Consider the following 26,465-nt stretch of genomic DNA (forward strand, 5'->3'; position numbering starts at 1 on the left):
CATATTACAGTTCAGAAGTTTCTGGCCTTAACTTGTTTTTGATTTGACTCAGAACAATTCTCAACAAAATCCTTGTTATGTGACTCAGAAGACTGATTGTTCTACAATTTTCGCTGTCGATAGTTCCAGGAATTTTAGGCAGAGTTATAAATACTGATTTCAAGAGATCGTCAGGCAATACATCAGACTCATATATGCCATTAAACTCTTCAAAATGAATATCTATGCCCAGATCTTCTGGGGCTTGTATCATTTCCACTGAAATTCCATCAGGTCCGGTGGCTTTACCCTGTTTCATTGTTTTCATTGCTTTAGTTATTTATTCTTTGGTAATATGTGGGCCAGAATGAGGGTGTTTCATATATGGGGGTTCCCCTCTATTATCTCAAAAAGCTGCTCTATATACTGAATCCACCTCTCACATACTTTATCTGGATCTGTTAGGATGGATCTGTCTGCTGATCCTATTCATCATGCAGAGGAGGTTTTCTTAATTCCAGTAACTTCCTTAATTTTTCTGGTGCATTTCTTTGCTGTTGTTAATATGGCCTTCTACTTCATTTCATTTTTTGATTCAGCCAGTCTCCCTTTGCAATATTGCACAATTCTCTGGTCTGTGACATTGATCGTATGTTCATAAAGTGACATTAGGCACAGGAAAGCCTGGACATACGGAGAATGATATTGACTGCCTGTCCATCAAGTCACTTTAGACAGAGGAGTGCCTAGAACTGTCAGGAAATGTTAAACTGGTAGCGGGTGGGGTATGAAGGGTGAGTTAGTGAGTAGAGGTGTTGATCAGGCTTACTGCTCGGTGTAAATAACTGTTTTGAGCCTATTGTCCTGCCGTGGGTGTTACAGATCCACAATTCCTTTAAGGTAGCACCAGAGTTGTAAAGAGAGTTTAGGATATATTGACCATTATAACAGGCTATTACGAAGAGGGGCCTGGATATTAATGCTAAAGTTGTAAAAGACACCGAGAATCCAATAAAAAACAGAATTATGTGCAGTTCTGGCCAGCTACTTGGAGGAAAGATGTCGATAAGCATGAAAGAGTGTAGGGAAAATTACACGGACATTGCTAGTATTTCAGGAAATAATTATAGTGATAGGTTGAACAGGTTAGAACTCGATTACCTGGAATACAGTGGAATGATGGGGTATCCTAGCAGGATTCCAACTTTTCTTTATGCCATTTGCCCCTACAATTAAAAGAAAGGTCCAGGAACCTAGGTGGGGAAGCCCTTCTAGGGATATAGAAATCTATGATGGTATAAATAGGGTGAATGCAGTTAGTCATTTCCCCCTCAGATTGGGTAAAATCATGGATTTAGGGCAAAAGGTGACACATTTAATTGTAATCTGAGGGAGAACTACTTCACTCAGTGGGTGGTGCGAATGCGGAACAAGTTCCCAGCAGATGTAAGAGATGAAGGTCCGATTGTGGTATTTCAGAGATGTTTGGGGAGGTACATGGATGAGGGAGGTATAGAGGGCTGTGGTCTGGGTGCAGGAGGATGGAACCACACTGAACATGGCACGGATTGGATGGACTTTAACAACCCTGTGTCTGTGCTGTAAGGTCTCTGTGAATCTCAATTGAAACTTCTACACATAATCGACATTTATTGCAGACTGGTCATAGAAAACATAGAAAATAGGTGCAGGAGTAGGCCCTTCGGCCCTTCGAGCCTGCACCGCCATTCAGTATGATCATGGCTGATCATCCAACTCAGAACCCTGTACCTGCTTTCTCTCCATACTCCCTGATCCCTTTAGCCACTAGGGCCATATCTAACTTATATTATATTTAACTTATAGGTCGTATCCAACACTGCGATTTATTTTGGACCAGCGTCAGCACTGCTGAGAGCTCGGTAGAGCTAGAACCACCATGAGATTTATTGAATGCACCTCGAAGGGGTAAAAACAACCACTGGAGTTTTAGTATCACCACTACAAAATGGCTGAATGTTCAGTTCAATTATATCACAATGAAACCGAGAACGTGTCACACCGAGTTTGTTATTTCCCCGCTCGGTTATTGTTGCGAGCCACTTCCTCCGTCACCAGGGCAACAGCTCACCAGAGCTGCAGAGAGTGTTGAACATGTTTATCGCTCTCTGGTTGCTGACTCTCAGCGAAGAGACAGTGGCCTCAGATACGAGGATGCTTTGAGCATTTGCTGATGATACTAAGCTGGGTGGCAGTGTGACATGTGATGAGGATGTTAGGAGAATTCAGGGTGACTTGGATAGGCTGGGTGAGTGGGCATATACTTGGCAGATGACGTAAATGTGAATAAGTGTGAGGTTATCCACTTTGGGAGTAAGAACAGGAAGGCAGATTATTATCTGAACAGTGTAAAGTTAGGTAAGGGAGAAATACAAAGAGATCTAGGAGTCCTTGTTCATTAGTCACTGAAGGTGAATGAGCAAGTGCAGCAGGCAGTGAAGAAGGTTAATGGAATGTTGGCCTTTATTACAAAGGGAATTGTGTACAAGAGCAAGGAAATCCTCTTGCATTTGTACAGGGCCCTGGTGAGACCACACCTGGAGTATTGTGTACAGTTTTGGTCTCCAGGGTTAAGGAAGGGCATCCTGGCTGTAGAGGAAGTGCAGCGTAGATTCACAAAGTTAATTCCTGGGATGTCAGGACTGTCTTACGCAGAGAGGTTAGAGAGATCTGGCTTGTACGCGCTGGAATTAAGGAGATTGAGAGGGGATCTGATTGCAACATATAAGATTATTAAGGGATTGGACAAGATAGAGGCAGGAAATATGTTCCAGATGCTGGGAGAGTCCAGTACCAGAGGGCATGGTTTGAGAATAAGGGGTAGGTCATTTAGGACAGAGTTAAGGAAAAACTTCTTCTCCCAGAGAGTTGTGGGGGTGTGGAATGCACTGCCTCCGAAGGCAGTGGAGGCCAATTCTCTGGATGCTTTCAAGAAGGAGCTAGATAGGTATCTTATGGATACGGGAATCAAGGGATATGAGGACAAGGCAGGAACCGGGTATTGATAGTAGATGATCAGCCATGATCTCAAAATGGCGGTGCAGGCTCGAAGGGCCGAATGGTTTACTTCTGCACCTATTGTCTATTGTCTATTTACTGTTCGGGATGGAATGAAGAAGATTGTAGGGATTGCATCTATGTAATTCTGCTCTGGGTGTCAAACATCTTGCAGTCAGTCAATTGTTTCTGCATCAAAAGAACAAAATGAAATCTTCTGCACTGAGTTTCCAGTGCTATATTTTCAATTTTATATTGAAAACATTTTCTTCCTGTTACCCGACGGGGAAAATGGCAGCTAATTGACCTGGGCTACACCGCACTCAATAAAATAATGAACAACCGTGTTCAATGAAACTGTGGGAACAAGCGAAAATGTATCAGCACCCTCTTTGTGATCCAAGGTCCATGTTTTACAGCTAATCCCCGTCTAGAAAAAGGATCATCAGGCTCCAGTTCTGTCACGGGTTGGTGTGGGAGCGTAAGGTTTTGAACTGGGATTAGCTGAGACACTGCCGCATATTACCGGCAGCAAAGAGCCCTGGAAGCGCTGGTGCTTGAGATACAATCTTGGGATGGGGGCTCCAGGAATATGGGATTGTCAATGTTTGGGTTTCGGTCTACGTTGGTGCATTTACAGATGCGGCTGGATAATCCTCCTTCCGCAATGAAGCAGATGTCTCCGGGGGCTGGATATTGGTAGCGTGAATCTCTCAGTGTGAGATGCGGGAACACCCAGTGTGAGATGTGGAAAAGATATGTGGGCTGTGACCTTCTGAGGTTGGATCCTGGGATACCACACATGTCTTGACCCAGATAAAGTGAATCAGGGAATCAAGTTGTCCGGGTTTATGAGGTGCTGAGCGAGTATTTCTGTTCTGTGCTCAGATGTTTGGTTCTGAAGTTGCTTTGGAAGCAAAGCAGAGAATGAGTTCCCATTCCATCCCTCACAGGGAGAGGCTGTGATTAAATACGCTGTTTTGTGTTTGCACCAGTAGAAATAGACTGGGGTTTCAGAAATCAACTCACAGTTGGAAATTCCCCCTCACTGTCACCTGTCTAGCTGCCAGTGGGAGTCAAAGAGAAACTCAAGATGCTGAAGATAGAACAGAACATGGAACAGTACATCACAGGAACAGGCCCTTCGGCCACAATGGTGTGCCAAGCCAGCTGAAAAGTAAATCACCCCCCCCCCAAATCTAGGGTTGGTAGGGGGGGGGTGGGTTGAAGTTACGGCGGGGGTGATTATTTACCAACTGAATAACAACAAGCCTGCATGCAGTGGGACTGGAGAGGGTGTCTTGATTAGACGGAGAGTCTGGGATCTGAGAGTGCTGCCTCAGAATAAAGAAGCGTCAGTTTAAAATTGAGATGAGAGACATTACTTCAGCCAAAGGTTGTTTGATCTGTGGAATTTGTCACCACAAACAGTGGTGGAGGCGATCGCTGGGTATATTCATGTTCTGCATTGCTAAATCAGTTGAGAATTATAGCAGGAAGCAAGAATACGGTGTTGGAAAATAATCCTCCATGATTGATTATGGAGCAGACTAGAATGACTTTATCACATAATTCTCCTGTTATATATTATGACTTGTATCTTATACTATGACTGAATGATGACTTCCTTGTATTCCATCACAAACAAGAGAAAATCTTCAGATGCTGGAAATCCAAGCAACACACACAAAATGCTGGAGGAACTAAGTTGTAACTTTGTATCCCATATCAGGCTTTGTAAAGTTTGAGGGACAGTTACAGATGTTTTCACTCGGATCATGACATATGCGTTCAAAATTTAAATTTCAGGTTAACGCTTTGATCTCGTTTGTTTTAGTAACATACTTCATTACTTCTTTCGTTGAAGTTAGACCTGCGGCGAGAGGTTAATTGGAAGAAACGCCCACAACTGGAAGCAAACCACAACTGAAAACGAGGGAACAGCAACAAGTGAACCAGCCCGAGGACGGAGAGCATCAATTCGACAGAACCCTTCTGACTCGGAGATTCCATTGATTCAGTCAGGAGAAAGTTTGGTGAGTCTCATTTACCCAAACACTGCTCCTTTAGACATTACATTTCTGTACCAAGGAAGATAGGAAATAGCTGGAGTGAGACTGAATAAATGTAGAAGTGCCAGTTGCAATCATTCCAGGTCTACTGATGTGCTGTCAATATAAGTTCTGCATAATAATTATATTATGCAAGTGAAAAGAAACCATACATTGATTAAGTATATACATCGAGATTTGTGTGTTAATGTTGTATCCCAGCAGGTTGCAGATCGACCATGACACAATCGGTGAGCTGGTCCGCACGGTACAGGACCGAGGGACGCGCTCCCCGTCCCTGTTACTGACTCGACGGTCTCCCCATCTACCGCGTGCACCAGCTCACCGCCCCGCCCACTGCCCACGCGCGCCCTCTCGCGGAAATTCGTCACCCTCGGGCTGACGTTGAGAAGATTTAAGCATGCTGCGCGTGCCCGGTATCTCTTGTGAACTGACGTGAGATTTACTTGTCTCTCATTGGTGACACCAAATACCAATTTAGCATACCAACCAATGGGGATATGGACTTCTTCATTAAGGAGTTTCCTTAACAAGGAGTTGGCGGAGCTGTAAGGGCGACGGATTGAAGAGGGAGTTCAGGAGGTTTATCTCCTCTGAATGAGCTAGGATGGAGAAGGCTTCAGCATATTTTCAGTGGACACCAAATAAAGTGTTGCCTGCAGGTGCGGAGTCGGGGTGATTTTAACAGCAAGTCACGATCTTACTATCTGACACGGTGGGCTGGAGGGACCCAGTGGCTGCCTTTTGTTTGAGGTGTCTGGGTTTAAACTACGGAGTAAACAGATGCACCTTAGACCAGCAGGCTGTCCCAGTGGGTGTTGTGGGGTCAGATGCTTGGAGTATGGTTGCTCCCTGTCTGCATTAGGGACAAAATACAACATTTACAAGTCTGCTATTGACTGAAAACATCTATATTAATTCTTTTTCTGTTTATGATACAATCATTGTCCAATTTATGTTCAAGTTTAATAGTCATTCAAAACATACATGAAAACACATGAACACAGCCAAATACAACTGCGTTACTGCACACAAAGCCCCCTTGCGGGAAACTGCCTCTCTCAGATACCCCAAGGGCATAGGCATTTTCTGATTAGCATTATCTATCCATCGTAGCCTCGGTCATCCTCTCCTTCTTTTGCCTTCTGTTTTACCGAACATGAGAGTCTTCTCCAAAGAATCCTGTCCCCTCATGATGTGGTCAAAATAATTGAGCTTTTGAAGCTTCCTAGTGAGCAGTCTGGCGTATTTCTCCAAGTATTGACTTGTTGGATCTTCTTGCTGTCCAACGAACACTTTCCCCCAACATCCAAGTTCAGAGGCGTTGATTATTTTGTATTCAGCCTTACTAATAGTCCAGCTCTCACAGCCTTACATCACAACTGGAAATACTATATACTTGACTCTACGGTCCTTCGTAGACAATGCTATGTCTCTGCATTTCAGTATTTTATCTAAATTTGCCATTAATACCCTCCCCAGAAGTAAGCGCCGTTTAATACGCTGCACTTACCATCATTTTCAATCTTTCTTTATTGATTAAAAAATGTATATGAATAGATACAAATCAGAGGTGAAGTTATATCAAATACAAAATAGAATAAAGGTACAAACAAAGAAAATGATATACACTGTCGAAATGATGTGTAATATAATATTAGGCTATTATATAAAAACAGAGAACCACAACTCCTCTTGATAATTCATACAAAAGAAGACTGGAAATGTTCTATTTATAGGAGAGAAAAAAACACTAAACTAACCTAAAACAAAAAAAAAGTGGGGGACCGGGCAGTCCATTTGAGGACAAGATTACAAAAAAAGAACAAAACGTCCTTCTGGTCAAATCTGAAACTTCACGGAGGCAGAAAGAAAAGAAAGAAAATAACTAAAAAAAAAAATAAAAAAGAAAAGAAAAGAAAAGAAATTAGATCTTATGAAAATATTGAATAAAAGGTGGCCAGGTTTGTTCAAATTTGAAAGATGCATCGAACGTCCGACTTCTAATTTTCTCCAAGTTTAAACAAAACATAATGGAGGAGAGCCAGAAAAAAAGCAATAGGTGGATTAGGATCCTTCCAATGCAACAAAATAGCTCTCCTACCCAATAAATTTGAAAAGGTTATCACATTTACCATCTATAAAAATCTTTGAACCAGGGAAGATAAAATCCGTCTCTGTTTCCACATCCTTTCCATTTATTACCACAGAGTTAATAGGACTGGCTGGTTTTCTTAATATTGAGCAAGAAGCCAGCTTTCAACTTTCTTCTTTCACTTTCATTAGAAGCTTCTTCAGATCCTCCTCACTTTCAGCCATTAGAATAGTATCACATGCATATCTGAATTTATTAATATTCTGTCTGGTAATTTTCACTGCAACATTTTGAGTCCTCTGGACTCAATTCCTCATATGTTCAGCAGATAGATTAAATAAGCAGGGTGACAGTATGCAGCCTGGTCATACTCCTTTCCAAACCTTGAACCAGTTTTTGTTCTGTGTCGTGCTAACTGTTGCTTCTTGCTCTTTGTACAAGTTTCTCATAAGGCAGAACAGATGTCCAGGTATTCCCATTTCTTTAAGGATTTGCCATAGTTTATTATGGACCACACTGCTGAAGGCTTTAGAGTAGTCAATAAATCATAGATAAATACTTTTCTGAAATTCTCGCGATTTCTCCATTATCCAGCGTAGGTTAGCAATTTGGTCTCTGGTGCCTCTGCCTCTTCTAAAAGCAGCTTCTATCTGGCAGTTCGTGTTCCATATATTGCTCGGGTCCTGCTTGCACAATCTTTAGCATTACCTTTCTAGCATGTGAAAACTTTCGGTAATTTGAACAATACTTTACATTTCCGTTCTTGGGTATTGGGATAACAACGGACCTTAATCCAGCCTAAAAGTCATTGTTGTTTATATTTTCCCAGATCTGCTGGAAAATTGAATGCAACACTTTTATAGCATCACCTTTTAGAATTTTCAACAATTTTACTGAAATCCTGTCACATCCTGCAACCTTATTATTGGCAATGTTTTCTATCACCCATTCGACTTCACTTTCCAGAATGTCTGGCTCTAGATCGATGAGGGAGTCATTGCAGATGTCTTCGCTGTTGGATCTTTCTGCAATTCTTCTGTGTGTTCCTGCCATTTCCCTTTGATGTCCTTTGCTTCTGTAAGGTCCTTCCCTTCTTTGTCTTTTCCTATGCTCATTTTACATGAAATGTTCCTTTAATTTCTCTAATCTTCTGCAACAGATCTCTTTTTTTCCAATTCTTTTGGCTTCTTCAACTTCACTGCATCGCTCCTTTAATTAAGTTTCCTTATATTTCCTTGCTATCTTCTTGAAATTTGTGTTCAGTTGGAGGTCTTTGTACCAATCTCCATTTACTCCCTGGAATGTCGGAGAGTGAGCAGTGACCTTACAAAAGTGTTTTAAATTTGAAGGACAGAGTAACTGAATCATACTTTTTTATTTGTGTAATTCAGGTCATTGCCAGCAGGTGGGACATTCTTCCACCCGGACATCAGACAAGCAGACGGTAATCAACCAACGACAGAGTCAGAATGGACACAGGTATGCTCACTGGCCTCTTTCTCATTAAAACTCTGTCATCATGGTACACGTGAAGTCAAATCATCAATAATTCAGAGGGATAAACTTGGGCGATAAAGGGGCGGAGAGAAAGTACCATCAAACGGGGTCATTGTTCCAACTGGTAAAGCATCCATGAGCACTGGAACAATTCACCAGCTCCAGCGCAGGGACCTAACAAGGGGAATGGTCGAATCACTCCCCTCACCACACAAATCTTCACCTGAGTGAAAGGAGAAGGAGCCCCTGAATAAGGTAGGAGTGGGTAACACTCAGACAGGAATATAACAGCGGGCAATGTAACAGTTGAGGGAACAGACAGAATTTCCATCAGCATTTGGTACGACCTGATGTGGGAAATGCCTCCGACAGCCGTTGAGAGAAACAGAAGTTGTTTTCTGTTTGGAAGGGCAATGGTGAATTCTCCCCAAATTAACGGGTTGTTGCACAATGGAGGTGAGGGGAGTTCCCGGTGTCTGTTTTCTGTGGCCGAGTTATAGAACGTTATATTGAGGGAGGACGGGCTGGGTGCAGGAGACAGTGAACAAGAGAAATTGTACACAGGGAATCGGGGGGGGGGGGGGGGGCTACTGAAGCAATGAATTGACCTTGGCGAATAGGATTAAAGTAAAACAAAATGATAAGTGGAGAGGGCACCGTACAAAATGCTGGAGGAACTCAGCATGTCAGGAAGCACCTATAGAGAAAAAATAACCTTCAACGTTTCGGGCTGAGAATCTGTAAATTGATTTCAAAGTCGTCTTGGGTACATAAAATGGAGTCAGCACTAGAGGAGCGTTGTTCTGGCTGAAGGTCTGTGACCAGTAGTGTCCGCAAGGATCACTGTTTCGCCATGCGTCGTGTGTGTGAATCAAATAGGTTAATCATATGATATACTGGGTGGACTTATTCATTGATTTACAGAGTTGGCGGAGTTGAGTAAATTTGGGACTGTTGTCAAAGTGTTCAGCATCCAGTTAAAAATAGGAACAGAGAGTCACCAAGTACAGATAATTCAGGCAAATGTGAGAAGTTGCATTTTGGGAGGTCAAATTCGCGAGCAATGTGCACAGTGAATGTTGGGACTGATAATAAGATTGATGTACTGTCGGGTCTTGTGATGGATGTGCACAGCTCCCTGAAGGTGGCAACACAATTGGTAGTGTGCTAACGATGAGTTGAGGTATTTGTTAATGTTAGACTGTAACTGGATACACGTTGGTTAAGAGACAATTTCAGTATTGTGCACAAATCGAGAATGATGTGGAGGGTCTGTAGAGGGTGCAGACGAGTTTCACCACAAAAACCTGAGGTAACAGGTTTAAGTTTAGATGGTAAAGTTTAAAGGGGATTTAGGATGCATGTTTTCCACAGAGAGTGATCGGTGTCTGGAATGAGCTGCCGAGGGAGGGACTGGAAACAGATACTCAGCATCATCTGAGAGGCGTTTGAACTCATGAGTAGGCTGGGAATGGAGGGATATTGATCATGTTCCTGAAGATGGGATTGGTTTAAATTGGCATCTTGTCTGCATACGCATGGTACATCTACTATTTTATGTTCTATGACCGACTACAGATCTGAACTCCGCCATCTCTGCCTTCCTGTCAAATTGTGAGGATCACCAACTGTTCCGGTTGACGAGATTCTACAAGGAGCGACTGGAGCAGGCGATTGAGGAGGGTGTGGAGGGAGTCGGCTTCATGTTAATGGGCGAGGATCACTTCACCGGGCCAGAGTATCACGTAAGTGGAAGGGACATAGACTGAGTGTAGATTCTACTGAATCAATCACAGACCGACAGAACCGGTGTAACGGCACCTCTGGGCAGTGAAAATCCTGCAATGCTTGTGGTGAACATCAAGAAAAGAGTTTTCATCTGCGGAAACCCTGAACTTTCATTAACCAATACAAGCCTCTCTCCAGTTTTCTGATCACATTCATTTATAGACAGATTAGGATACAGGCAATGATTTACTGGTGAATTTAGTGATGTGACACTTGACGGACATTGCAAGTGGACAGAGAACCACTCTATACCACTCAGTCTGACATCACATCATGTTCCCAATGTTCAACCTTAGTGGCCATTCACCAATCTGTGTTCTTCTCATGACCCACGAGTTTCCCACAAATCAAATATATAGTGACTTATTTCTCAGCTCATTCTCAGTCTACCTTCAACCCTATTTTCAACTCAGGCAACACTGACTCGTCTCTCATTTGAACTGCTGACTCTTATTTTGATCAATATCCCAACATGCCTCATGTTTCTGTTACCTTCTGTTCCTTGTGACTTCCAATTTGAGTTTGTAATTACCACAGCATATACTGTTAACATGGGAAGTGCAACGTTAGTGCCACTGAAAATATTCCAAACATCTACAGCTAACATAGAATTACAAGGAAACAGCTTTCCAATGGTCCTCGTGCTACTGGAGTGCATTCACCTATTGCCACCCAGAATGAATATTAGTGAAGAGCCAGACACCATACTGAACACGACATTCCACGTGAGGCAGCTGACAATTTCAGTCCAAACTTCTTACTCAACATTACCACCAGTCGGCTTTGGTCTGTCACACACGCGCAATAGTCCTGAGTTTGCTGGCTGCTCCTCACTGCCAGTTTCCAGCTGTTGGCTGGCACTGGACCCCTCATGGAGCCTGGCAGTGAAGGGTGAAGCTGCTGCGGTTCACCAGGGATCACCCTGGCGAAAATCAACAGTAACCCGGCCATAGTTTCACCTAGTCATAGTCAACAAACCCTACAGTACAGCAACAGGCTCTTCTGTCCATCTCGTCCACACCGACCTATTATCTGCTTAGTCCCATTGATCTGAACCCGGACTGGAGACGTCCATAACTCCCCCATTGAATAAACTTATCCAAACTGATCTTAAATAATCAACTCGAATGTACATCGACTAATTAAGATGGCAGCACGTTCCGCGCTCTTCAGCAATCTCTGAGTGAACAAGTTCCCCCTCATATTGCCTTTCACCTGTCATCATTACCCTATGATCTCTAATTCCAGTCCCACCCAACCTCAGTAATAAATGCATTTTCGCAATAACTCTCTCTATAACTTTTATTAACGTGTATACCTCTTTCACATCTCTCATGGTCCTCCTACACTCTATGGAATAATGTCCTAGCCTATTCACACTTCCTCTATATCTCAGATCCTCAACTCCTGGTAACAATCTGTATTTTATTCTGCATTCGTTCAATCTTATTGATATCCTTCCGGGAGGCAGGTGTACACATTAGTTCAAATTAGCCTCTGCAACGTCAACTTTGACATAATATCCCAACTTCTGTATTCAATATTTTGATTCATGAAGCCCCATGTCCGAAAAGCTTTACAACGCCATCTACCTTCGATAACACTTACAAGAAATTTTGGATCTGTATCACTTTGCACGATCTCATCACACTTCCTACTCTTGTCATTGGTACCAACGTGGACCAAGACCTGCTCATCCTGCCCTTAAGAAACTTTCAGAGTCGATACGAGATATTACTGACCTTGGCAAGACACCATCCAAAAATCCTGTTCTCGTAAATAGAATCTCCAGTCTGTTCTCCTGACCATTGAATTCCCCCTGTCAGTGCAGATCAGCAATTCTCATCCCTTCTGAGTCACAAAGCCAAACTCAGAGCCAGAGGCATAATCACCTTGGCTTTCCTCTGCGAGACCATACCCCGAAACAAAAAGCCGTATACTTGTTACAAGGAGTTTCCTGTAGAGGCTGCCTGTTCCCTTCCCCCTCCTGACAGTCACCCAGTTTCCTGTGTCCTGCGCCTTGGGTATAGCTCCCTCCCTGTAAAGTCTGTCAGTCAACCTCTCAGTCTCCCGAGTGATCCCGGGTTTATCCAGCTCCAGCTCCAATTCCTCAGCACAGTCTGTAAGAAGCTGCAGCTGGATGAAATTCCCGAAGGTACAGTTGTCAGGGACACTGGAGGTCTCCCTGACTTGCCGCACCCAGTAGGAAGAGCATCCCAGTATGCTGTCTGGCATTCCCACTGTTCTAACAGTGAAACAGAGAAGGGAAATATTACCCAAGATCTACCTAAATCCTCCGCCTCTCCTCACTGAACCCTCGCTGACACAAAGCCTCAATAACCTACCTATCTCTGGCTCACTCACACTATGTCTGCTCCTTTTAAACCTTGCCAAGTGGATAAGTACCCCGCAATCTGTGGCGTTCAGAAAGTCATCACTGGCCACGCTAACTTCTTTTAAATTCTTTTTCCTGCTACGAACAATTGCTGTCAGTGATCTGTGACGAGCAGAATGTGCCGGGTCAGTCCATGTTCAGGGTAGATTTGAACCCATCCCTCCGCTCCTCAATATATTCCCCATTGTTCATTACAGAGCGTGACTGACCTCGCGGAGAAGGGAAAACGAGCGGGCGCTTCCAAACTCCTCCTGGATCTGGTGATGGAGAAGGGCTCCGGGGCCCGGAGGGTGATGTGGGAATCCTTTGTGAAACTACATCACCATTTACCGAAGCTGAGCAGAATATTGAATGAAATACGGGAACGAGGTACGGTGAACAATACACTGTGTGCTACAGATGTAAATGCTGATGAATTTACAGTATTACACAGAACAGACTTCATGCAGGTTAATCTGTTTCAACAGGTGACGGCCAATTCGCCTACATGGACACCGAGCGGGGTTTATCTGAAGTGCCCCCGCATCTGGAAGGTAAGCGATGGAATGGAAACCTTAAAGTCTTTATTTGACTCTGAGAGTCTGAATACGTCTCTTTAGAGGCCTGTTTCGAGACTGTCAGAGTCTGGGAGACAGGTTTTTGTTGTTATTTTACACTGAGAGTCTGAATACATCTCTTTAGAGGCCTGTTTAGAGATGGTCAGAGTCTGGGAGACAGGTTTTTGTTGTTATTTCACTCTGAGAGTCTGAATACGTGTCTTTAGAGGCCTGTTTAGAGATGGTCAGAGTCTGGGAGACAAGTTTTTGTTGTTATTTCACACTGTGAGTCTGAATACGTCTCTTTAGAGGCCTGTTTTGAGACTGTCAGAGTCTGGGAGACAGGTTTTTGCTGTTATTTCACTCTGAGAGTCTGAATACGTCTCTTTAGAGGCCTGTTTAGAGACTGTCAGAGTCTGGGAGACAGGTTTTTGTTGCTGTGGCTGGAGAACAGGAAGCAATTTGCATTTGCCACAACACCCGGCACCTTCCCGATCTCGGGATCTGTACCCGGAGGCCTCTGTGAGTTTGATAAACAGACATTCCCGTCGGCCTCTGTCCTGTTGCAATCGCTGTACCTACCTCTCCACCTATCTTTGTATCATCCACAAACTTTGCCACAAATACATTTATTCCATCATCTAAATAATTGACAAACAATCTGAAAAGCAGCGGTCCCAATACTGATCCCTGAGAAACACCACCAATCACTGGCAGCCAATCAGAAAAAGGCCCCTTTTATTCCCACTCGCTGTCTGCTGCCTGTCAGCAATTCCGCTCCACGTGCCAGTATCTTTCCAGTGACACCATAGATTTTTATCTGCTTAAGCAGGTTCGTGTGCGGCACCTTATCAAATGCTTTCTGAAAATCCAAGTAAATGGCATCCAATGACTCTCCTTTGTCCAGCCTGCTTCTTACTTCCACCGTGAAATCTAACAGAACCATTGCTAACTTATTTTGTCATTAGTCTCAAAGTACCTCGAAACCTCAACCTTAATTAAAGACTTCAACTCTTTCCAATCGCCGAGTTTTAGCTATCTGGCCTATAATTTTCCTTCTTTTGCCTTTCCCCCTTTTAAAGACTAGAGTGACAATAGCAATGTTCCAGTCCTCCGGGACCATGCCCGAATCAAGTGATTCTTCAAAGATCATGAACAATCCATCCGTCATCTCTTCAGCAACCTCTCTCGAATCTCTGGGATGCAGTCCATCTGGCCCAGGTGACTTTGCACCTTAAGGGCTTTCAGTATGCCGAGAACTTTTTTCTTTTGTAATAGCAATGGCACTCACTCCTACTTCCTGTCACTCGCAGACCACTGCATGCTGCTAGCATCTTCCACAGTGAAGATATATGCAAAGTACACATTAAGCTATTCTGACATTTGTTTGTCCACTATTACTGTCACACCAACATCATTTTCCAGTGTTCCAGTATCAACTCTCACCTCCCTTTTACTCTTCATATAACTGAAAAAAGTGTTTATTATCCTGTTTTATATTATTGGCTTTTCTGCCCTCACATTTCATCTTTTCCCTTCTTATCGCTTTTTTAGTTGCCTTTTGTTGGATTTTAAAAGTTTTCTATTCATCCAACTTTCCCTCACTTTTGTTATCTTGCATGGCCTTTCCTCGGCTTTTATGCAATCCTTAACTTCCTTTGTCAACCATGTTTGCCGACACGTGACACTTGAGAACTTCTTCCTCCGTGGGCCATACCTATCCTGCAACTTGAGACCTATTCCCAGAAGCGTCAACCATCTCTGCTCTGCCGTCATCCCCACTGGTATCCTTCTCCAATCTACCTGGGAAAGCTTCCCTCTCGTGCCTCTGTAATTCACTTTATTCCAAAGCGATACTGATACCATAAGTTATGCTTCTCCAATCTACCTGGGAAAGCTTCCCTCTCGTGCCTCTGTAATTCACTTTATTCCATAGTGATACTGATACCATAAGTTATGCTTCTCCCTCTCAAACTGCAGTATGAATTCACTCATATTATGATCACTACCAGTTGAGGGTTCTTTTACATTAAGCTCCCTTATAAGATCCGAGCTATTACATAACACCCAATCAAAGACAGAATTTTCCTGAGTAGTTTCAAAAAAACTAGTTTTTTGGATTTTCTAATTCCCCGTGCATATTGAATTATGTCATCACCTTGATGACACGCCTTTCCCAGCTCCCTTTGCAATCTCAACCCCACACCTTCGCTACTATTTGCAGGCCAATATAAGATTCCCATAAAGCTTTTTTTAACCCTGTAGTTTCTTATCTCCACCCACAAAGATTCAACATTCTCTAACCCCATGTAACTTCTTTATCAAGATGTGATTCCATCTTGAACCAGCACAGCCACACCACCACCGACTATGCCTTCCTGCCTGTCCTTTCGATAAGACATAAATCTTTTAACGTTAAGCTCCCAGCTATGGTCTTCTTTCAACCACGACATGGTGATGCCCACAACGTCATACCGACCAATCTCTAATTGTGCCAAAAGTTCATCCACCTTATTCTGAATGTTGCGTGCATTTAAGTGCAATGCGTTTAGTCCAGTATCTCCGTCCTTTTGAATGTTGTGGATGTGGTACAATTTAACAGTTTGCTCTGTCTGTATTTGAACCCAGTCATTGGCTTGTCCTTACTTACATTCATGTTAAACCCATCATCTACTTGTAAACCTGCTGGTTTATCCACAGCTTTATCGTCCTAGTTCCAGTCCCCCGGCCATTTTAGGTTAAAACACTCCCAACAGCTCCAGTAAATCTGCCCGTAAGAATATTGGTCCTCATCGGATTCACGTGCAACCCGTGCCTTTTGTACAGGTCCTACCTGCCCCGGAAGTGGTCCCAATTATCCAGAAATCTGAATTCCTGCCCCCTGCTCCAAATGCTCTGCCACACATTTCTCTGCCACCTCATTCTATTCCTATTGCCACTGTCGGGTGGCACAGGCAGCAATCCTGAGATCACTACTTTTGAGGTCCTGTTCCTCAGCTTTTTTCCTAATCCCTGTGTTCGGTTTTCCAGACCTCCTCCCTTTTCTCTTCCTATGTCGTTGTTACCAATGTTTGTCACGACTTCTGGCTGCTCAACCTCCCTTCTCAGGATATTGTGGACGCGTCCAGAAACATTTCGGACAATGGCACCTGAGAGGCAAAGTACCATCGGTGTCCACAGAATCGCCTACCTGTCCTCCTGACTTTAGTGTTCCCTATTCCCACTGCCTTCCTCTTCAGCTTCCTGCTCTTCCGCGTATCATCGGGGAATTGCCGGATTTCATGTACCAGCTCCTCGGAGAATACGAGACTGTAGACCAGTGCGGGGTGTGTTACATCGTGACTGGCTCAGCCTGGAAAAGGAAACTGAAATTATGTTCCTTTTCTGTGGCTCAGTACTGACAGCTTCATCCTAAAGGAGTGTCAAGAACATGGGGTCCATTGTCAGAAAAGTAAAAGTCAGTAGAGCAAGTAAATGCCCCCCTCCCCCACCGTTACCCTCTGCAGGGTTACACAGTTGAGCAGCAGCTGAGCAGTGAAAGCAGTGAAACCACCCGCTCCACACAACACTCTCCTCTCCAGAATCACGTGTGCACTTGGTGCTCGCTGGAACACCGGGGAATCTGCAAACTACCAACAGAGGGGAGAGTGGAGCCTTTAACAGCGAATCTGAATCTGATCAGAATCGTTCATTTTCAGACACTGTAATCTCTGATCACCCGATTTCACACAAACAGTGTTTTTAACGAGTAGTTTTTTTATTAAATAAAATATGTTGTGAGCTCCATGTTCATCAGATCAGGCATTGACAACCTATTTCTGTCCGTCATAAGATGTTCGAAGGAAACACAAGGAGACTCTGCGGGCACAGACTGAAACACTGAGAGTGAACACGATCCTGATGAGGGAGAAGGTGAAGGTTTTCCAGCTGGTTGATCGATACACTGAGGTCACGGTCATTTCTACTGTTCGAGATCGGACACTGGTGGAACATGAGCTGCTGGCAAGAGGCAGAGACCACGAGGAGTGGAGAGAAAAAGATCTCCGTGGTAAGCTGGAAAAAATCCGGACTGATCAGTTATTCAAGAAGAGCTTTGTTCAAAAATTGAAAAGATCTGTCTTTAGAAACAAATCCGGGATGTCCGCCGCAGTGGCTGGAGTCCCAGGTATTGGGAAAACAACAATGGTACAAAAGATTGTTTATGACTGGGCCACGGGGAAGATATACCAACAATTCCAGTTTGTCTTCAGTTTCAAATTCCGGGATTTAAACACCATTAACTGCAGAATAAACCTGAAAGAACTGATTTTGCATCATTATCCCTACTTTGGGAATATCCTGGGAGAGGTCTGGAAACACACAGAGGGACTGCTGTTCATATTCGACGGATTGGATGAATTCAAGGACAAAATCAACTTTGTTGATGGTCGGAGAGACACAGAATTACAGTACACATGCACAGATCCTGAATTCAAGTGCAACGTGTCTGATATTGTGTACAGTTTAATCCAGCACAAGCTGCTCCCAGAGAGTTCAGTGCTGGTGACCACCCGCCCCACTGCGTTACATTTATTGGAAAAGGCAGAGATCAGTGTCTGGGCTGAAATCCTGGGATTTGTTGGTGAGGAACGGAAGGAATATTTCATCAGACATTTTGAAGATCAGACAGTGGCGGAAGCTGTTTTCAAACACGTGAAGGAGAACGAGATCCTGTACACCATGAGCTACAACCCCTCCTACTGCTGGATCCTCGCACTGGCACTGGGCCCCTTCTTCACACAAAGAGTCAGGGACCCACTGCGAGTTCCCAAGACAATCACCCAACTGTACTCCTACTATATTTACAACATCCTGAAAAACCACGGCCGTGAGATTGAGAACCCCCGTGATGTGTTACTCAGGGTTGGTCAGATGGCCTTCAGAGGAGTGTCCATGAAGAAGATTGTGTTTACAGATGGAGATTTAATCAACTACAATTTGCGGCCTTCGCAGTTCCTGTCCGGGTTCCTGATGGAGCTTTTGGAGAGAGAGGATTCTGCCCAGAGCGTGGTGTACACATTCCCACACCTCACCATCCAAGAGTTTGTAGCTGCAGTCGCACAATTCCTGAATCCACATTCCGGGGATATCCTGAAATTCCTTACAGAAGTCCACAGCACGACAGATGGGCGATTTGAGGTATTTCTCCGTTTTGTTGCTGGTCTCTCCTCCCCAATGACAGCTCGGGGCCTGGAGGAGTTTCTGGGCCCATTTCCTCATCAAACAACCTGCCGGGTGATTGACTGGGTGAAGGAGGAGGTTAAACGCCAGAGTAGAAACACATGGAGTAAAGCTGGTAAAAGGAGCCTCCTGAACGCATTGCACTACCTGTTTGAGTCTCAGAATCGCGGACTGGCTCAGGCCGTACTGGGATCTGTGAAAACACTTTCATTCAGTGAAATGACACTGACCCCGATTGACTGCGCGGTCCTGTCTCATGTCATCGGACTCTGTGATACAATAAAACACCTCGACCTGGGGAACTGTCACATTCAGTGTGAAGGAATCCAGCGGCTGGGACCCAGGCTGCACAAGTGCCAGGAGTTGAGGTAACCTAGTTTATCTCTCACTCTGAACTGTGAAACTGTCTCATCGTGTTGTGAGGATTGTGAGGAATTGCGACAAATGCCCAATGGGTCAGTCAGTAATTCTCCAAGGACAGGAGGGTTCTGTGGTTCCTTGTGAAGGGATGTTGGAGACTTCATCAGATCAGTGAACAACGGCCATTGGTTTAATGGTAGTAAATCACAGGAATGGCCGTGTTTCTCGCTGCCTGTGACACGTCCATTGACAATGTTCCTTCTCACTGTTACTGACACCCAGACCGACACTGACTGCAGCAGGTGGGTCAGAGATTTACACCCCCTTCCCGGTGAGGGACAAGAGACCGTCAGCAGACTGTCCCAGTGAGAAGGAAAGAAATACCATTGTGAGATTGTCCACCCCTGCCCTTCCCCGTGTGTGACTTTGCTCACTTCCAGATACGCAAAGAGCGAGGGCGCATCTCCTCTGGGCCTCTGTTCAGACCCAACACACACGTACAAAAAATATCTGCATCCACTTGTCTTGTAGGATTATCGTTTACCCTTGGAATCCTCCTGTGGGACCTCTCATCCCAGTCCCTCTTCCATTCTTTAGAATCTCGCCCCCATCCCCATTCCTCCTGTAGGCTCTCCATTACTCTTTCCTCATCTTCCTGTGGGATGTCTTTTCCATACAACCCCCCCCCCCCCTTCCTGTGAGATCTCTCCTCCCCATCCCCCTTTCATCCTGTGGGATTTCTCCTCCCCATCCCTCTTCCTCCTGTGAGATCTCTCTTCCCCATCCCCCTTCCTTCTATGGATTTCTCTTCCCCATCCCTTCCTGCTGTTGGAACTCTCTTCCCCATACCCTTTCCTCCTGTGGGATTTCTCTCCCCCATCGACTTCTTCCTGTCGGATCTCTGTTTGGCATGCCCCATTATCCTGTGGAAATTCTCTTCCCCAACCCCCTTCCTCCTGTGAGATTTATCTTCCCAATCCCACATCCTGCTGTGGGATCTCTCTTCCCCATCCCCCTTCTTCCTGTGGGATCCCTTCCTCCTGTGGGTTCTCTCCTCCCCATCCCCCTTCCTCCTGTGGGATCTCTCTTCCCCATCCCCCTTCCTCCTGTGGGATCTCTCTTCCCCATCCCCCTTCCTCCTGTGGGATCTCTCTTCCCCATCCCCCTTCCTCCTGTGGGATCTCTCTTCCCCATCCCCCTTCCTCCTGTGGGATCTCTCTTCCCCATCCCCCTTCCTCTTGTGGGATTTCTCTCTCCCATCCCCCTTCCTCCTGTGGGAACTCTCCTCCCCATCCCCGTTCCTCCTGTGGGATCTCTCTTCCCCATCCCCCTTCCTCCTGTGGGATCTCTCTTCCCCATCCCCCTTCCTCTTGTGGGATTTCTCTCTCCCATCCCCCTTCCTCCTGTGGGATCTCTCCTCCCCATCCCCGTTCCTCCTGTGGGATCTCTCTTCCCCATCCCCCTTCCTCTTGTGGGATTTCTCTCTCCCATCCCCCTTCCTCCTGTGGGTTCTCTCCTCCCCATCCCCCTTCCTCCTGTGGGATCTCTCTTCCCCATCCCCCTTCCTCCTGTGGGTTCTCTCCTCCCCATCCCCCTTCCTCCTGTGGGATCTCTCTTCCCCATCCCCCTTCCTCCTGTGGGATCTCTCTTCCCCATCCCCCTTCCTCTTGTGGGATTTCTCTCTCCCATCCCCCTTCCTCCTGTGGGATCTCTCCTCCCCATCCCCCTTCCTCCTGTGGGATTTCTCTCTCCCATCCCCCTTCCTCCTGTGGGTTCTCTCCTCCCCATCCCCCTTCCTCCTGTGGGATCTCTCTTCCCCATCCCCCTTCCTCCTGTGGGATCTCTCTTCCCCATCCCCCTTCCTCCTGTGGGATCTCTCTTCCCCATCCCCCTGCCTCCTGAGGGATCTCTCTTCCCCATCCCCCTTCCTCCTGTGGGATCTCTCATCCCCATCCCCCTTCCTCCTGTGGGATCTCTCTCCCCCATCCCCCTTCCTCCTGTGGGATCTCTCATCCCCATAGAATCATAAAATCATAGAACACTACAGCACAGAAAACAAGCCATTCAGTCCTTCTAGTCTGTACCAAAACTTTATTCCCCTAGTCCCACTTACCTGCACCCAGTCCATAACCCTCCAGTCCTCTCCCATCCATGTATCTATCCAATTTATTCTTAAAGCTGAAGAGTGAGTCCACATTTTCCACATCAGATGACAGCTCGTTCCACACTCTCACCACTCTCTGAGTGAAGAAGTTCCTCCTAATGCTCTCCCTAAACCCTTCCCCTTTCACGCTGAAGCCATGTCTTCTCATATTTATCTCTCCTAATATTTACCCTGTCTATACCCTCATAATTTTGTAAACCTCTATCAAATCTCCCCTCATTCTTCTATCCTCCAAGGAATAAAGTCCTAACCTGTTCAATCTGTCCTTGTACCTCAACTCCTGAAGAGCCAGCAACATCCTAGTAAATCTTCTCTGCAGTTTTTCAAACTTACTGATATCCTTCCTATATTTACCTGATCAGAACTGCACACAATACTCCACATTTGACCTCATTAATGTCTTATACAACCTCACCATAATATTCCAACTCCTATACTCAGTTCTTTGATTTATGAATGCCAGGATGCCAAAAGCCTTCTTTACAACCCTGTTTACCTGTGACGCCACTTTCAGGGAATTATGTATCTGAACCCCCAGATCCCTCTGTTCCTCCGCACTCTTCAGTGCCCTACCGATTATCGTGTTTGTCGTACCTTGATTTGTCCTTCCAAAATGGAACACCTCACACTTGTCTGCATTAAATTCCATCTGCCATTTTCTGGCCCATTCTTCCAGTTGGTCCAGATCCCTCTGCAAGCTTTGAAAGCCTTCCTCGCTGTCCACAACGCCTCCAATCTTAGTATCATCCACAAACCTGCTGATCCAATTTATCACATTATCATCTCGATCATTGATACAGACAACAAACAACAATGGTCTGTAGGTCACAGATCCCTGAGACACCCCACTAGTCACAGGCCTCCAGTCTGAGAAGCAATCATCCACTACCACTCTCTGTCTTTTCTCACACAGCCAATTCGAATCCAGTTTACAACCTCTCCATGGGTACCGAGTGTCTGAACCTTTAGAACTAACCACTTATGTGGGACCTTGTCAAAGGCCTTACAAAAGTCAATGTAGACAACATCCACAGCCTTTTCTTCATATGCATTCTTGGTATCCTCCTTGAAAAACACTACAAGATTTATTAAACACGATCTACCACACACAAAGCCATGCTGACTATCTTTAATCAGCCCTTGGCTGTCCAAATCCTTGTATATCCGATCTCTCAGAACACCTTCTGATAATTTACCTACTACTGATGCCAGGCTCACTGGCCTGTAATTACCTGGTGTACTTTTGGAGCCTTTTTCAAACAACGGAACAACATGAACTACCCTCCAATCCTCCGGCACCGCACCCGTGGCTGAGGACATTTAAAATATTTTTGCCAGGGCCCCTGCAATTTCTACATTAGTCTCTATCAAGGTCCGAGAAAATATCATGTCAGGCCCGGGGGATTTATCGACCTTTACTCACTGTAAGGCAGCAAGCAGCTCCTCCTCTTTAATCTCTATATGTTCCATGACACTACTGTTTGTTTGCCTTAATTCCATATCCGCTATGCCAGTTTCCTGTGAAAACACTGATGCAAAAAACCTGTTTAAGATCTCCCCCATCTCGTGAGGCTCCACACATAGATGACCACTCTGATCTTCTAGAGGACCAATTTTGTCCTTTACTATCCTTTTACTCTCAATATACTTGTAGGAACCCTTCTGGTTTACCTTCACATTATCTGCCAACACAACCTCATGTCTTCTTTTTGCCTTCCTGATTTCCTTCTTTAGTATTCGCTTACATTTTCTATACTCTTCAAGTACCTCAATTGTTCCTTGTTGCCCATTCCTGCTAAACACCTACTTAACCAGATCGCCAATATCCCTTGAAAACCAAGGTTCCCTATACCTGTTAACTTTGACTTTAATCCTGGTAGGAACATGCAAACTCTGCACTCTCAAAATTTCACCCTTGAAGGCCTTCCACTTACTGAACACATCCTTGCCAGAAAACTTAACCCAATCCACTTTTCCCAGATCCTCTCTCATTTCCACAAAATTGGCCCTTCTCCAATTCAGAACCTTAACTGGTGGACCAGTCCTATCCTTATCCATAATTATCTTGAAACTAATGACATTATGGTCACTGGACCCAAAATGTTTGCTTACACATACTTCTGTCACCTGACCTGTCTGATTCCCTAATAGGGGATCAGGTACTGCACCCTCTCTCATTGGTACCTCAATATATTGATTTAGAAAACTTTCCTGAACACATTTGACAAACTCCACACCATCTAACCCTTTCTCAGAGTGGGAGTCCCCGTCAATATGCGGAAATTTAAAATCCTCTACGATTACAACTTTCTGTTTCTTACATTGGTCTGCTAACTCTCTACAGGTTTACTCCTCCAATTCTCTCTGTCTATTGGGCGGTCTATAATACAACCCTATTCGTGTGCTCACATTTTCCCCGTTCCTCACTCTCCACCCATATGGCATCTGTAGACAAGCCCTCCGGGCTGTCCCGTCTATGCACAGCTGTGAAATTCTCCCTGACTGGTAATGCCACTCCTTCCCCTTTCATCCTTCACCCCTATCACGTCTGAAACAACGGAACGCCGGAACATGAAGCTGGTGCTTTTAAGGAATATAAAAGTGGATAAATCTCCGGATCCTGACAGGATATTCCCTAGGACCATGAGGGACGTTAGTGTAGAAATAGCAGGGGCTCTGACAGAAATATTTCAAATGTTATTGGAAACAGAGATGGTGCCAAAGGATTGGCGTATTGCTCATGTGGTTCCATTGTTTAAAAAGGGTTCTAAGAGCAAACCTAGCAGTTATAGGCCTGTCAGTTTGACGTCAGTGCTGGGTAAATTAATGGAAGGTATTCTTAGAGATGGTATATATAATTATCTGGATAGACAGGGTCTGATTAGGAACAGTCATCATGGATTTGTGCGTGAAAGGTCATGTTTGACATACCTTATTGAATTTTTTGAAGAGGTTACAAGTAAAGTTGACGAGGGTAAAGCAGTGGATGTTGTCTATATGGACTTCATTAAGGCCCTTGACAAGGTTCCGCACAGAAGGTTAATTAGGAAGATTTGATCATTAGGTATTAATACTGAAGCAGTAAAATGGATTCAACAGTGTCTGGATGGGAGATGCCAGAGAGTAGTGGTGGATAACTGTCAGGTTGGAGGCTGGTGACTAGTGGTGGGCCTCAGGGATCTGTACTGGGTCTAATGTTGTTTGTCATATACATTAATGATCTGGATGATGGGGTGGTAAATTGGATTGGTAAGTATGCAGATGATACTAAGGTAGGTGGCGTTGTGGATAATGAAGTAGGTTTTAAAAGTTTGCAGAGAGATTTAGAACAGTTAGAGGAGTGGGCTGAACGATGGCAGATGGAGTTTAATGCTGATAAGTGTGAGGTACTGCATTTTAGTAGGAATAATCCAAATAGGACATACATGGTAAATTGTAGGGCATTGAAGAATGCAGTAGAACAGGGTGATCTAGGAATAATGGTGCATAGTTCCCTGAAGGTGGAATCTCATGTGGATAGGGTGGTGAAGAAAGCTTTTGGTATGTTGGCCTTTATAAATCAGAGCATTGAGTATAGGAGTTGGGATGTAATGTTAAAATTGTACAAGGCATTGGTAAGGCCAAATTTGGAGTATTGTGTACAGTTCTGGTCACCGAATTATAGGAAAGATGTCAATAAAATAGAGAGAGTACAGAGAAGATTTACTGGAATGTTACCTGGGTTTCAGCACCTAAGTTACACAGAAAGATTGAACAAGTTAGGTCTTTATTCTTTGGAGCATAGAAGGTTCAGGGGGGACGATAGAGGTATTTAAACTTATGAGGGGGATAGATAGAGTTGACGTGGATAGGGTTTTTCCATTGAGAATAGGGGAGATTCAAACAAGAGGACATGATCTGAGAGTTAGTGGGCAAACATTTAAGGGTAATATGAGGGGTAATTTCTTTACAGATAGTGGTAGCTGTGTGGAATGAGCTTCCAGTAGAAGTGGTAGAGGCAGGTTCGGTATTGTCATTTAAAGTAAAATTGGATAGGTATATGGACAGGAAAGGAATGGAGGGTTATGGGCTGAGTACGGGTCAGTGGGACTAGGTGAGTGTAAGCATTCGGCACGGTCTAGAAGGGCCGAAATGGCCTGATTCCGTGCTGTAATTGTTATATGTTTATATAGTTATTAGTCCTGCCCCTCCTGCAACCAAGTCTTACTAATGGCAATGATGTCGATATCATCATGTGCCAATCCACGACCTAAACTCATCTGCCTTACCTACAATACTCCTCGTATGGAAATAGATGTACCTGAGAACATCTCTATCACGTACAAACCTTTGATATCTGTCTATACAAGCAGTCCTCACATGACCCATATCCTCCTCCACATCACTACCAGCTCTAACACACTGCACCCTCTGCTTACAATCTGGTTTAAAACCCCCTGAGCAGAACTTGCCTAACCTACCGGCAAGGATGTTAGTCCCCTCCAGTTCAGGTGCAAACTGTCCAATTCGAACTGGTCACACCTCTCCTGGAAGAAAGCCCAATTGTCCAGAAACATGAACCCCACCCTCATGCACCATCCCCTCAGCCACGTATTTAGCTGAATTATCTTCCTATTTCTAGCCCCACTAGCACATAGCACGGGGAGCAATCCACCTGTGGGATCTCCCTTCCCCATCCCCCTTCCTCTTGTGGGATGTCCCTTCCCTGTCCCCCTTCCTCCTGTGGGATCTCTCTTCCCCGTCCCCTTTCCTCCTGTGGGATCTCACTTCCCCATCCCCCCTCCTCCTGTGGGATCTCTCTTCCCCATCCCCCTTCCTCCTGTAGGATCTCACTTCCCCATCCCCCTTCCTCCTGTGGGATCTCTCTTCCCCATTACACTTCCTCCTCTGGGATCTCCCTTCCCCATCCCTTTAGCTCGGGTGGGTCTATTTCACTGTGTCCCATTGACATTCCTGCATTTCTGTGTGGAACATTTTGTTTAGCCATCTGGAAATGAGAGAGAATATGTGGAGTTTACAGGGTCACACCGACAGACTAAATTACCGACATTTGGTGAATACGCTGGAGCTGGTCAGTGAGGGACATTGACTGTGATGGGAACTCCAATCAGTGATTTACTGAAGGGTTTAATGTTTCCTGAAATATCCAAGTGAGAGAAATTCCCCCAGACCCACGGTTTGAATCACTTTATTCATCAATGTCTGTTTGTGTTTAGACTTGGGGGGAATGACCTGGGAGATTCAGGAGTGAAACTGGTGTCTGCAGCTCTGAGGAACCCAGAGTGTAAAATACAGAAACTGTGGTAAGTACCAGACTGAGGGA

The 26,465-nt window shown here is 44.8% G+C and overlaps 1 protein-coding gene across 1 annotated transcript; it reads left to right on the forward strand.

Annotated features, from left to right (window-relative positions):
- Positions 1–4,887: 4,887 nt before the first annotated feature.
- On the forward strand, positions 4,888–26,465 carry LOC140721502 (NACHT, LRR and PYD domains-containing protein 3-like). Its single transcript, XM_073036318.1, has 7 exons — positions 4,888–5,051; positions 8,574–8,661; positions 10,258–10,424; positions 13,060–13,231; positions 13,330–13,395; positions 17,231–18,986; positions 26,359–26,465. The coding sequence occupies exons 2-7, from the start codon at positions 8,652–8,654 to the stop codon at positions 26,447–26,449; spliced, it is 2,262 nt and encodes a 753-aa protein (XP_072892419.1). The 5' UTR covers positions 4,888–5,051; positions 8,574–8,651; the 3' UTR covers positions 26,450–26,465.

The sequence above is a fragment of the Hemitrygon akajei genome, unplaced genomic scaffold (assembly GCF_048418815.1).
Source record: "Hemitrygon akajei unplaced genomic scaffold, sHemAka1.3 Scf000057, whole genome shotgun sequence".
In the NCBI taxonomy this organism is placed as follows: domain Eukaryota; kingdom Metazoa; phylum Chordata; class Chondrichthyes; order Myliobatiformes; family Dasyatidae; genus Hemitrygon; species Hemitrygon akajei.

Excerpts from the sequence above, each read along its gene's own strand:
- LOC140721502 (XM_073036318.1), top strand. Across the intron at positions 13,232-13,329 it reads GAATGAAATACGGGAACGAG|GTGACGGCCAATTCGCCTAC; the intron begins GTACGGTGAACA and ends CTGTTTCAACAG. Across the intron at positions 13,396-17,230 it reads AGTGCCCCCGCATCTGGAAG|ATGTTCGAAGGAAACACAAG; the intron begins GTAAGCGATGGA and ends GTCCGTCATAAG.